The sequence below is a fragment of the Rhagoletis pomonella genome, unplaced genomic scaffold, assembly GCF_013731165.1.
Source record: "Rhagoletis pomonella isolate Grant_MI unplaced genomic scaffold, Rhpom_1.0 Rhpom_scaffold_00004, whole genome shotgun sequence".
Taxonomy (NCBI): Eukaryota; Metazoa; Arthropoda; class Insecta; order Diptera; family Tephritidae; genus Rhagoletis; species Rhagoletis pomonella.
The window spans coordinates 32,546,977-32,560,359 of NW_023458558.1; the positions used below are offsets into that span (position 1 = coordinate 32,546,977).

A 13,383-nucleotide genomic window follows, 5' to 3' on the forward strand; every position below is an offset into this window, starting at 1 on the left:
TGCTCTCATTGAACATAGTAAATTTGCATTTTACTGAATACAAATATATACAGCGAGTATCTAATTTCCCTGCAAACCTTTTTTTCAGTATATTCCGGGTTGAAGAGAAGCTTTAAAGAACCCAGTTGTTTGCCAAATTTTCTAAATTTATATAAAGCAATGAAAATAACGCTGCTATGTGAAGTATTTTCTCGCAGAAGTTTTTCAGAATTTTCTTTATTTTTCCGTCCAGAAATTTCTTTACGAGTTCGTGTCAACCACTTCATATAATATTCTTTGAAGATTCGTAAAAAAAACTTTACAGAAATGAGATACTCCTAAAGATTTCGTTAATATTTCGGGAAATTTGGTTTGCAGGGTTTCCATGCTTCCTACATTAAAATTTAGCTTCCTAAAACTTTGTATTTTTTCACTATAACTTTTCATTCTAAACTAGCGATATACATAATCCATATTTATGCAGGAACACATATAATCCCAAATATTCGCGAGTTATTAAAAATTGGGTTCGAAAATTATCGTTATTTTGAAACTTTCTATTATTTATAATAAAAATTTCAATTTTGTGAGAAAACGTAATTAAGAATAAAAGGCACTATCTTCGGCATTTTTTGGAGTCTAGTTATCTGTTAGACTGAAAAGATTCTAAATATCAAGGTTATTATGCGTATCAAGAAATCTCCAAAAACGTAAATTTTGAATAACTTTAAACATTTATTTTTCGATCAAGAATAATCGTTACACTTGGATAATTGTATATCAACACCTGAGTGGAAGATCGAGCTATCTCGGCAGCCAGTTCGAAAACGCCATATCTCAGAAAAATTTTCAAGAGTGTTCAACTTTAGAATTTGATTGAAAAACACCCTATCTCAGAATTTCGTTGAAGAACGCCCTATCTCAGAATTTCGTTGAAGAACGCCCTATCTCATAATTCGGTTCAAAAACGCCCTATATCAACTGAAAATGTGCTGCGATAGGGCAGCTAAGATAGGTCGTTTTTGATACGAATTCTGAGACAGGACATTGTACAACCAAATTCTTAAATAGGGCAGTCTTGAAAAGTTTTCTGGGATAGGACGCTTTCGAACTGGCTGCCAAGATATGTCGATCTTTCACTCAGGTGTCGATATGCGTTTTCTACTTAAACACGTACTCCACCCTCGTTTAGAAGATTTTCAACAGTAAGTACAGTAAGTTACTTACCTCAGCTGTATTAGCTCGCCCAATTCAGCTGGTAAGCTGCGCAGCTTATTGCTTGATAAGTCTAACGTGCGCAAATTAGATAGCAAACCAATGTCAGCAGGCAAACGTAACAGCTGATTGTCGTTAAGATACAATGCTGTTAGGTGTTCGAATTCCCACAATGATGGACTGATGTTGCGAACACAACCTGCAAAAATTTAAAGAAATTTTATTAAATGGGTTTTACAAAAAAACATATACATTAGACTGCATCACCAAAAAAGTTGCGGTTTTTCCGACGGGATTACAAAATTTATTTTATTTTAAGACGTCCACCAAAATATTTCGGAAAAGTATTAAGATTTACGTGAGCTGGACCGATTTGAAAATACCTCCTAAAATGGAATAGAATAGTTTCTTAAAGAACCTTTTGAAAAAAGTCCCCTCAGATGACAAAACATAAAAATATTTAAAAAAACTTTTCAACGGAATCGTGATAATGAGATTTTTGATGCCATTTTTTTTTTTACTTTTTCCAAAGATTGATTTAGGAAAAACTTTAATAACTGGGCCAAAACTATTCTGATCTAGACTTATGGGATCTCAGTAGAAAGGTATTTTCCCACTATTTTTATTTCTGTGCAAAAAAAGTCATTCGTGTCCCACGTTTTTTTTCAAATACCAACACATATTAATTCAACCTTGAATGACGTTCGTTCATCCTACCCTTCTCTTTCATCCTTAGAATGAGATCATTAGCAAAGAAATAAAAAGGGTAATAAAATACCTTTCCAATGATACCTCCCAAGTCTAAATCGGAAGAAATAAGGTTCAGTTATTCAAGTTTTTCTTATACCAGTCTTTGAAAAATTTAAAAAAACAGCATCAAAAATCTCATTATTACGTTTCCGTTCACATTTTTTTTTTAAATATTTTTATGCAAATTTTTTAGCTTAACTCGTTTTGTCATTTGAGAGGATTTTTTTCAAAAAAAGATCTTTAAGAAACTATTTTTATTCATAAAACACTCCATTTTTGGAGGCATTTTCAAATCGGTCCAGCTCACGTAAATCTTAATATTTTTCCGAAATATTTTGGTGGATGTCTTAAAATATAATAGACTTTATAATTCCAAGGGAAACACAGTGCCGATTTTTTTTTGTATGGGGGGTGATGCAGTCTAATGTACATAAGTGTTAATATAGCCTAATGTTCTAGAGTTAAATAAATACATCAATAATAAATATAAAAAATATTTTTTAGTAATACACTATTATAAATATATAATTCTTAGTTCAAAGCTTATATAAACAAAAGATTGGTGAGCAGTTGCACGTCTTATTTCTAATACCATGTTCTGACCGACATCGAAAACATGTTTTCGTTGCTAAAACTGGTTTTCGACCTAAAACTTGAAAACTACTTGAAAACTCACGCTCCATTCATTCCAATTGGTGTCTGCACTAATTTTTTTCCATTATTTATCGAAGTGAAAGTCATATTTTATCTTCTTTAATACGCTATTTCAAATTTATTGTTAATTGGCTGGCCAAAGTAAAATAAGAATTAAACTAAAAGGTTGCTAATGAAAAGAAAATGAAGGAAAAGTATGTTGGTGTTGTTTTTGTGTAAAAAAACTGTAATCAAAGGACGTAAGCAAAAACCCGTTTTCAAAGTGTTTTCGTTGTCGGTCAGAACATGGTATAAACGTATATACCTGTTATCTCAATACCAGTCCAAGACGATTTTTTTCCAGCAGCCACATCTTCTGCGGACATGAAAATCTGTTGTCGTCTATTTGCACTCTCGTACTTCTCCTTATTACGAGACATTTTGTACAAAGTTCCTGCGCAATAATAAAATTAAAAATAGATAAAGCATTGTATCTTTTGCAGAAAAGTTTACATTTGATTGCGAATAAAATTGAGTGACAAAAAAATTACAAAACGATTAGGCACGCGAAGTTAAAGTTTGTGTATTAACACAAAATAATTTACATTTTAGGCAAATGCAAAACAAATACAACTTAAAAAATGGTGGGAAAGTAGTAATAAACTTAAATAGACAAATAACTACGCATTGAAAATGTTTATGATCGATTATGGGATTTCTCAGTTATTTGTCGCATAAGAACTAATTTTAGATACAATTTTTTTTTTTGTAAATGTTGAAAAATGATAACCTTTCATAATAACCGCCTGATGATAAGCGTCTCTGCAAAATATTAATAAAGTTTTGATTAATATTATTTTCATTAACATGATTTATGTATGTGATAGTGGTTAGCAAATAAACAAGCAACAAATGCAAAACAAAAAGATTTAAACAAGCGGACGAAAATTTTCCATAAATAAATTCTCTTTGTTTACCTTAATATAGAAAAGCCCTAACTTTCGTAATTAAGCTTTACAAAGAGCGGTGGACTATTCAAAACGGTTTAATAGAATTAAAAACAATTACATAAATAAATTAGTTTCAGTGTATTTTAAACCCTGGAAATTTTTTATTTCAAAACCTTAGTTTTTTATTAAGTTTTGTAATAGCTTTGCAGCACACAAATTTTAGATACGGCCATGATTGAATGCAATAATAATAATATTTTGACGCTGACACTTTTTGCTAAGTGTTTGGCGCAGCTTCTCTTCCAATTTGACCTACAATTTTCCTCCGCCTCCGGATTGAGTTATTGAGAAGACTTTTAAAGGCAAAACTCCACTTCGAGGTTTGCCTGCCGAAGGGCAACTGGTATTGGAAAACAACATTTTTCTGATTTAGATGTTGCTCAGAACAGGGATCAAACCCCCAAAAACTTTCTCCAAATGAACGCTTATCTTATAGATCCTTCATTGGTAACAAACTTCAAAAAAGGAGAAGGTTATCAATTCGTTGGATTTTTGTTTATGTATGTTACCGCATAACTTTTGACCACGCCAACCGGTTTCGATAACTCTTTCTATCGGAAAGTTGGTGCCGTAGGTGTGGTCCCATACTAATTTGGCTTAGATCCGATTATTGGATCATGAAGAAATTAACGGTTCATCCGATTACAATGAAATTTTTGTAAATTGTTGAGAGAATGACTGCGAGGTTTATAAGATTGTTTTGAGCTGGAGCTTTTTAGAGCTTTTAGTATTAACAACCTATTCATTTACAAGAGAATATTCAAGCAAACACAGTCATCAACATTACAGAAAACTTGGATTTCACTATAGAATCCTTATGTGGTTCTCGAATCGAAAATCCGTTCAGAGAACTATGTTAGAATTCGATTAGAAAATTATTAGAAAAACACTAGACATTAGAAACCAATTAGAATTCAAGTTTAGAATACGATTAAATATCTAACCTCTTTCTTGACATTGTGATCTAAGCCCCCTTTTTGTAAAGAATGCTACAATTCTCGACAGTTTTTCTGATCAACCTTCTACTTTAGAGAAACACATACTAATCATTAGTAGCCCGAATCATAACTTGCGTGCTAAGTAGAAGGTCGACCTACGACAGTCGGGTCTACATAATGGGAACGATCCAGATCCATATCTGGCCAAAGACTGTCACCCCAGCTGATTCCCAGAAACTCTTTGGGGAAATTGTATGCCGTTTATAACAACAAAAACAATGGTAGACTATAAGGCGCACCATCCATCTTCACCTTTTCCAATAGTATTTCAGAAAAACATAAATGTATTTCAAAAAAGCTCAAACGTATTTCAGAAAAGGCCAAACCCATTTCAGAAAAAGCCTAATGAAATTCAGAAAAACACAATTGTATTTCAGTAAAGCACAAATGTATTTCAGAAACATATTTTAAGAATACGTTTGATACGAAATACAATTGTTTTTCTGAATTTCATTTGGCTTTTTCTGAAATACATTTGGTCCAACTTTGGTCTTTCTGAAATACATAAGAGCTTCTCTGAAATGCATTTGCCCTTTTCTGAAATACATTTGAGCTTTTCTGAAATACATTTGTGCCTTTCTGAAATTAATTTTGCCTTTTCCGAAATACATTTGTGTTTTTCTGAAATACTGTTGGAAAAGGTGTAGAGCAGTATAGTATAGTATCTTTGTGTAACAATGAAGTAATGTTGTCAAGAAGCGACTCTTCTCTAATCACTAAATGGAAAAAAAATTTGAATCATGTCTTCTGAATTCAAGTTGGTAAATGAATTCATGTCAAAAGCTTTTAATATTTTTCATAAACATAAATAAATAAAATAATTTTAAAATCACCAGATTTTCTGTGCCTCTACATATGTACGTAAGCAAAAGTTTACAAAGGGCAACCACAGTGGAACTTTCAATATGTTGGGCATCCATATAAAAAGTGGAAATTTGTATTCCTTTATTCGCTACCATATGCATTGAAGGAAAACTATATTTTAAATTACGGCGAAACAGCTCAATTTAAGGTAAGAATTAAAAATGTACTAATGTTAGCAAAACTCAATCAAAGTTAATAGGAAGGAAAACAAAATATCACATAAACCTGCCTGCATTTACTTTTACCCAATTCTTCTGTACTTCTACGCCAGCCAACGCGCACAATCAAGACCTGACGGCAATCACTGATGATATTACAGTTATTGCCAATATTGATGATATTGCTGCTGTGTGCCCTCGTCGTATCCACCGATCAAGTACTGGTAGCAACCACTGATAATGTTACAGCTATTCCCAATATTGATATTTCCGCAGTGGGCCCTTGCCGTTTTCCACCACTGCTTGTACCAGGTATCTTGAAATGCTTTTTTTTTACAACTGCTTTCCTCTGCTTTCACTTTAATAATTTTCCACTGATCTTGCTGAAGTTCCAATGCCGCTCCACTCCGCGAACTTTAAAGAGCTAAAAACAGAGCCTGATGTAGGTGAAATTGGGGCGCCCTTTTTGTTTCCATGAACTGCTTTCACTCTTTGTTATTTTATTCCGTTCTTTGTTACTTTCTACAATTTGTATTTCTGTAAATGTTATTTACATTCTCTTAAGCGCGAACGTGAAAAAAACTTTGTTTATTACTTTTTTATGCGAAAAATTTTAAGTTTAGCTAAATAACCACACTTCTTTCTTCTATTCTTCCCGATTTGTTATTCTTCGTTCTCATTTATCCGACTTTCGTTCTTCAGAGTTGCTTTTTTTCGGCCTTTAGAAGACGATAGAAGAAAAAAAATGTCCTATGGTAATCTTCGCTAGGTATTTATTGTTTCGGCAACACTGTTCACGTTTTTTTTGCATTCCATCAACATTCGTTGTTGTGTTGTAAAGAAAATTGTTTTGTATACATTGGTGAATTTTCGTCGTTGAATATCGGACTTCGGAGCTGCCAGATATTTTGTATTATGGCAAAGCACAGAGAAACTCATCATTCAATAATACAAAAGCTTTGTTTCTTTTCTGTTCTAACAGATAGTTATCAGGAAGAAGAAAAATAGGAAAATTGAGAAAATTACGCTTAAAGAGAGCGAAATAAAGAAATAGTAAAGAAATGAAAAACTAGCAGAAACAGCTGATCGCGGTATTTGACTATTGAACATATTTGGCGAATTTAGATTTTCGCCGCGGTACTTCCTAATGTTAAAATCAAGGTGAATTTATACAAGGTGGTGTTGATGGCGAAATTAGATTTTCGCCGAGGTACGTCTTAATGTCAAAATGATGTGTTTGTTGTAAAATGAATTCGCCATGTTTACAACAAACACATCATTTTGACATCCAGTAGTACCGCGGCGAAAATTTAATTCGCCATCAACACCACCTTGTATAAATTCGCCTTGGTTAAAATGGTGTGTTTTGTTGTAAACAAGGCGAGAAAGGCGAGAAAGTGGTAAAATGGAATCTCTTGTTGCGAAAATGGTAGTAGAAAAGTACGCAAAGTAGGCAATTAGTTGAAATTCCTTTTATAAATTCGAATGTATTGGCATTAAATCTGGTATTTTAAACGAAATATTGAGCGAAATATTAATATATCCATGTGAATTACGTAATTTATGTGCTATTTAACTGTATAAAAAACGCAAAATGACTCAGAATTAAAATAAAACTACCGTGAGATTTTTGTAAACATCGAATTTAAAAACAATGTTTTCATCAGTTAAATGTGCTTCATATGCATATACAAATAAACATATTGCACAAGGCGAATCTATACAAGGTGGTGTTATCGGATCCGCTGATTTCACGGCGAATTTGTACCTTTTGTCAAAATCATGTGTTTGTTGTAATTTGGCTTTGTACTGATTGTCAAGGAGCGTATAATTTATTATTGTAATTTTTGTTTTTGTTCTGTTAACACCACCTTGTATAAATTCGCCTTGATATTGCACAAAGCTTGTAGTCCTATTTCACACCAAAGCTACACTTTTTCCAAGTAAATTTGCAAAGAAGCAACACGGTGCCACTGTTAAGGAAGCGGTGCGAGAGAGATAACTGTCAGTTTATCGAACCTTGTATTCATGATGATTGAATCATGCCTTGTATTATTGAATCATGGGCCTTATCATGAGTTTCATTTTCCCCGAACCGGTTCACTATTCACTTTTGGTTTCCATGTATTTACTTTTTGCCGAAACTCAGGAAAGGCAGGTTGTCTTCCCAGAGAGTTTTGCTTCACATCAAAATTCGTGCTACCTTATTTTTGTTTTGACGATGCTCAATGTTGATTCTCTTTCTTTTATTTGGCTTTGCTTTTTGTTTTCGCAAAATTAAATTTTTATAATTTTTCAAAACAAAAGAAAAAAAAGGTTGGAATGAAGTCATGATTCAATTATTAAAGGTTTTGTAAGTAGCTTTTTTCTAAAATTTGGCACTCCCACCCACAGGGATGGTTTATGGAAGCAGGGGAAAAAGGGGAAGAATTCAATCACACTTCCTAAAATGGGAGCTAAATTCCATAAAAAGGTGTGGATAATAGTGAATGGAGGTATTTTAAAACAAAAACGATTTTGATTTAATTATTTAATTTAAACAAGCTTATTTACATCGAATATAACCCCCGATTGTTATTGAAAATAAATATTTCTATGTATATACCCAACTTGCGTACGTCAGATGGCGCATAACTCGAGAATGGATGGTCCACTTTCAGCTTTTTTTTTTGTTGTATTTGTTTGACAGATGATGGATATGAAGAAGCTATTTGTTTGTGGAAAATATGCAGTATTTATTAAACAAAAAAAAAAACGGCAAATAAAAAAATTTGGAGCTTACGTTTCCTTCGCGGATATGGCTCGATTGTTTCGAATATGGTAATTCGAATTCTTTGATGTCGCACTTTTAATATTCAGGGGAGACTATACAACTGTCAGAATATTAACCATTCGCCGGGTTGCCCGAAAAAAAAATTTGAATGATTAAAAATATCAAAATATAAAAAAATATAAAAATATTCGCCATAAAAAGGCGTTTGCATTCTACTTTCAACTAATCGCTTTCAACAAAGTTGGTCGCCAGCCAACATTCGCCTCGTGCGTAAACCTTTTAAGTGTGCAATTACATACATCGCGCCATTGACTAAACCGAGCTGTCGTGTGACGATTGGGCCTATGGATGCGGTTTGGCAATATTATATTGCGTCAAAGCCTCATTCGGAGACACCAGGAGTGTGTTGTGGAGGACAATACCTAAATACCTTCGTTGGCTCATTTACCAAAACCATTGCATGCTTTACTTTACAGCGACTTGGCAGAATCAAGAGGTCTCCACGAATATCGACAAATATATTTCGGCATTTAAGAGAATTTCGTCTCTTTAGCCTACATTGAATTTCTGTAGTCCAACGATGCTCACCCATTTTGTCTTGTTGGCGCCAGCCAATGAAGAACAAACATTTCTTCAAATTTAAAAAGTAAAAATTTCACTACTAACAATTTAAAAATGTTCTTAAAACTTGCAAAGATATTTGGAAAAGAAATATCACTGTTTTTGTTTTTAGGAGTATGGTGGGAGTGTCATTGATAAAATTAGAGCGAGAGAAAATTTTTCTTACAAAACCTTTCATTATTGAATCATGGAATGAAGTGAGCCATACAAATTTTGAATTTATTTTCAAGAAAATGTTTTTTTTCCTCTTTTTGCAAATTAAATAAGTTCACTGCAAGAAGGCTGGTTTAAAAAATTCGTACACATAAGTGGTATATGGGGTATGGAAGTATCCCTTTTCCCTAGCAGTAAACCTTTTAGTGTGGGCAACAATGATGTTTTTCAAATAAAGCAGATCGGAATATGTGCTCTCTGGGAAGACAATACCTGTAATTATTATTCCATGGCGTAGAACCCGCTCAAAAATTCGACTTTTTCACTCTCTTGTTCTTTCGGTCATATACAAAAAGGAAACGCGTGTACTGGGTTGCAAATTTGCAGGGTGCACTTAATGATTAATTTCTTGTCCGCTATTCGAAAAATCTATGGTGGTGATGCATTTCAGAACTTCTTTTTGCAGATAACTTTTCTTTAGCCCCGACGTGCGATGCGTGTAGTTGTTGTTTTCAACTGACTTCAAAAAAAGGAGAAGTTTATCAATTCGTTGGAATATAATTTGGCAGACTTTCGAAAATAAGACTATATTCTCGAAATACACCCATAATATGTACATATAGTATGTATGCATGTATGTATGCATACTTAGCACAAATCCCAGATGTGTTTCCTTTGTTTGAAAAAAAGTATAATATTAATCTTTAGATTAAGTTTATTTTGTTAGTAGTTAATTTTATTTCTTAAAATTCTGCTTGGCGTATTTTACAATAAACTCGATATTTTTGAATTTAAAATTCTTTACATAATTCACATAAATATGTGTTATATAAAATCTTTACGGCTATTTTTAATACATACAAACTTATCAAAAGAAATGTGTATAAATTTATTAGCGATAAATAAATACAACGCAAATAAAATTTAAACCTATTTAAGTCGATATATTTTACACCTACATGCAAACATCTATCTAATGCTGGATTTCCACTAGGCATTAAATGGCAAAAATGACAAATGACAAAGTCGGGCATTAAAAAATAATCTTGTCATTACATTAAAAAAATAGTCATTAAGTTCATTTCCACTTGGCATTTTTTTAAATGGCATACATTTTTTGTCATTTCAATGCCTAGTGGAAATCCGGCATTACGTTTTAAATATTTTAACGATCAAATCACACGCTTAATAATAAAGAGAATTATTTCAAAATTTTAATATTGTGGGAAAACGTAGGCAAAGTTTGATCAATTCATATAATTGGTTTACAAAAAAAAAACAGATAAAATTACCCATAACTTCGCAATTTTTGGCGAGTTTAGGTTATCTGTTATACTGAACATATTCTCCTTAATAAGCTTATTAATTGTATGATGTAGTCTACAAAAACATTAATTTTGAATTAATTATCTATATTATTAAAATGTGCGATATCATAATTATAAACTATAAATAAACTACAACACACAAACAAAAATTTCTCTTCGGCACTGCGCCGCAATATCTTTACGCTATTTACATCAATATGGAAACCGTAATTAGAATTGATTAAATCCGAACTGTTCCATGAACAGTGCTTCCGTATGTTAGTTAGAATTTTCCCCCACTTCACTAACAGTAATTGTCATCTTCTCATCATCACCGCTACTATCATTATCTTCGTCAAGGTCGTCATCATCAAGCTCTTCATCTCCATAGCTATCGCTGGTACAGTCCTCATCGTCATCATCGGCCGATTGCGTTAACAAATCGCTTGCACCTGACATTTGCATTATAGCGTTCTGCCCATTTATACCAACATTGCTGTTAATAGATGAGCTCGCTAGAGTGGCAGCTCCGCCTGAAACGGCAGAGTTTGGTAGTTCAATTGTCAAAATTCCATTTGCTGTCGTTATAGTTTTTGACATGTGTGACGTGGCACTGCCATCCTGGATGCTATTTGCATTATCCACTGTCCGCTGAACATTTCCTTTATCCTCCGATTTTATATCCAGTTCCATTACTTCAAGGGATGATCGCATCTTGAAGTGCGTCTTTATATGCTTGGAGAGGTGATCGCTGCGCATGAATTTTTTATTACATTCTCTACATTGAAAACGCTTCTCTCCAGTATGAGTACGTCTGTGGCGCTGTAACTCATCGGAGCGTGTGAATCGTTTTCCACAGAATAACCAAGAGCAGACAAACGGCCGCTCGCCTGTATGCCAACGTAAATGAGCGCGCAGATGCGAAGTTTTGCCGTACACTTTGTTGCAGCCCGGTATGTGACAGATATGTTGCCGCTTTCGATCAGCATGCTTCTCCCCTTCTGTGCAATTTGGGCAGGTGCAAGCCACGCGTTTTAGACGTGGTTTTATTTCCAGGACGCCTGCCCAATTAACATTTGTATTGGGGTTGATACTATCAATATTGCTGTTGGCAGCACCGCTGCCATTACCGGCGCTAACATCATTGACGTTAATATTCACATTTACAGATGTGGTTGCTGTCGTTGGTACAGCTGTTGTTGATGTATTTGCTGAATTTAGTTGGGATTGCATTGCCTGAATTTGTGATTGCTGCTGCTGGATCTGTTGAGTTAGCGTCGCTGGTGCCGTTGCTATTGTGATCTGTGTACCACCGCCACTGGAAGTTACGGTTGTATTTGGCGGGATGGCTGGATTATTTTGTGTTGTCATAGTTGCCGGCTGAGACTTCAGCATGGTAGTGCGCGCTTGATTGGCAGGTGTGATAGTGAAGCTATGGGTCTGGGGGACGGCGGTGATTTGTATGGATGTGGGCAATGAAGAAGGTATTGCAGCATTCTCGTTGGAAGATTGTTGCTGTGATTGATCGGCTTGCTGCTGTGATTGCAGTTGCTGTAGATTAACAGTCATATTCTGCGGCACAATCCATTTAATTTGTTGTGGAGTTTGGCTGGGATCTGGGGGCTCCTGTTTTATGTTTGTGATAAGCGTGTGTTGTGTTTGGGATGGACTTTGGGGTTCTTGTTTCGGCTGCACCAGGTTTGCGGTTGTCGTAGACGTAGTTGTGCCTGTTTGAGGAAGAGATGTTTGTGCAGGATTAAGCGCCGCGCCGGGATTAGATTGCAATTGCACCTGTTGCTGCTGCTGCTGCTGTAGTTGATGCTGCTGCTGAAGCTGTTGTGGCAAAATTACATGTTGAAAGCTCCCTTGAAGTTGAGGTGGCAGATGATTCGCCTGAATTATTTGGACCTGTCCTATTCCTGGGATATTTTGGATCGGCAAAGCCTGAAGACCAGGAAATTGTTGAAGCTGTATAAGGTTGGGGGTATTGCCTGGCGCAGATGGAGCCGATGCAGTTCGAAGTTGTTGCAGTTGCTGTGCGGGAATCACCGTTAGCTGCTGACCTTGTGCATTGGTAATTGTTATGGACTGATTCGTTGGCAGCTGAATACCAGATTCGGATGCCGCATTCAGTGCGTTCAATATCTGTTGTTGTTGTTGTTGCTGATGTTGATGCTGCTGCTGTTGTTGAGCGACCTATGAGTTATAAACCAAAAAATACCTAGTTTTCATAATTTGTTAAATATGTTCCTTTGCGGAAAGTTTACCTGTTGTTGCTGCTGATGCTGTGCAGTGACTGCAGCTTGAGCAGCTGCAGCAGCAGCGGCTGCTTGCTGCTGCTGATTGTTCGACGTAGGAGGTTGCTGAGGATGTTGAATGTGTATGATATTTGCATTCGGCGGCAGCTGTGGATATGACATCGCATTCAATGGCGCCAGCTGAACCTGTTGTATTTGGCCATTAGGCGTAACTATTTGCGCAATTTGTGCGAATTGTGGTATAATTTGCATTTGGGTGGGAGGCAACGCAGCCGACATTGGCAGAGCTTGTGCCGGCATCAGATTAGGCAGACCGGCTGCGTTAAGTTGATGCACGGGCACATGTACTGTCTGATATATTGTCTGGCCTCCACCAGTTTGAATTGGAACTTGAACGGCAACAGTCTGTTGCAGAGCTGGGGCAGCTTGTTGCTGCAGCGTATGGGGAAACTGTATGAATTGTGGCATTGCAGTCGCTGTAGAATTCGCATTGGGAGCTGTTCCTGCAGGTCTTATTTGCACATTTTGGAGAGTCTGGCCGTTTTCCAATTTTATTGTGCCATTACCCAATAGGTTACTAAGATTTCCTAGCAAACCATTTGATGCTGCTACGGACGTTGGTATTTGAATGTTTGTACCTGGTATTGTAATGGTACTCGGCAAA

The 13,383-nt window shown here is 35.3% G+C and overlaps 2 protein-coding genes across 7 annotated transcripts in view; both read right to left on the minus strand.

Annotated features, from left to right (window-relative positions):
- LOC118737477 (CCR4-NOT transcription complex subunit 6-like) overlaps positions 1-6,453 on the minus strand; it is a 73,443-nt gene extending 66,990 nt beyond the window's left edge. The window contains exons 1-4 of one of the 6 annotated variants that reach the window (XM_036467997.1): positions 5,695-6,453; positions 3,368-3,399; positions 2,903-3,031; positions 1,207-1,393 (exon numbers count right to left, since the gene is read on the minus strand). In XM_036467997.1, the coding sequence (XP_036323890.1) occupies positions 1,207-1,393; positions 2,903-3,031; positions 3,368-3,374 (323 nt within the window). In that variant the 5' untranslated portion in view covers positions 3,375-3,399; positions 5,695-6,453. Of the gene's footprint in view, positions 1-1,206; positions 1,394-2,902; positions 3,032-3,367; positions 3,400-5,678 lie in introns of all 6 variants that reach the window. The other 5 variants (XM_036467995.1, XM_036468001.1, XM_036468000.1 and 2 more) reach the window with 5 other exon arrangements.
- A 3,798-nt stretch (positions 6,454-10,251) lies between these two features.
- The window catches only part of LOC118737478 (transcription factor Sp4), a 4,210-nt gene continuing 1,078 nt past the window's right edge, over positions 10,252-13,383 (minus strand). Inside the window, exons 1-2 of the mRNA XM_036468002.1 lie at positions 12,729-13,383; positions 10,252-12,657 (exon numbers count right to left, since the gene is read on the minus strand). The exon at positions 12,729-13,383 is cut by the window's right edge and continues 1,078 nt beyond it. Of these exons, the coding sequence (XP_036323895.1) occupies positions 10,741-12,657; positions 12,729-13,383 (2,572 nt within the window). The 3' untranslated portion in view covers positions 10,252-10,740. The remainder of the gene's footprint in view (positions 12,658-12,728) is intronic.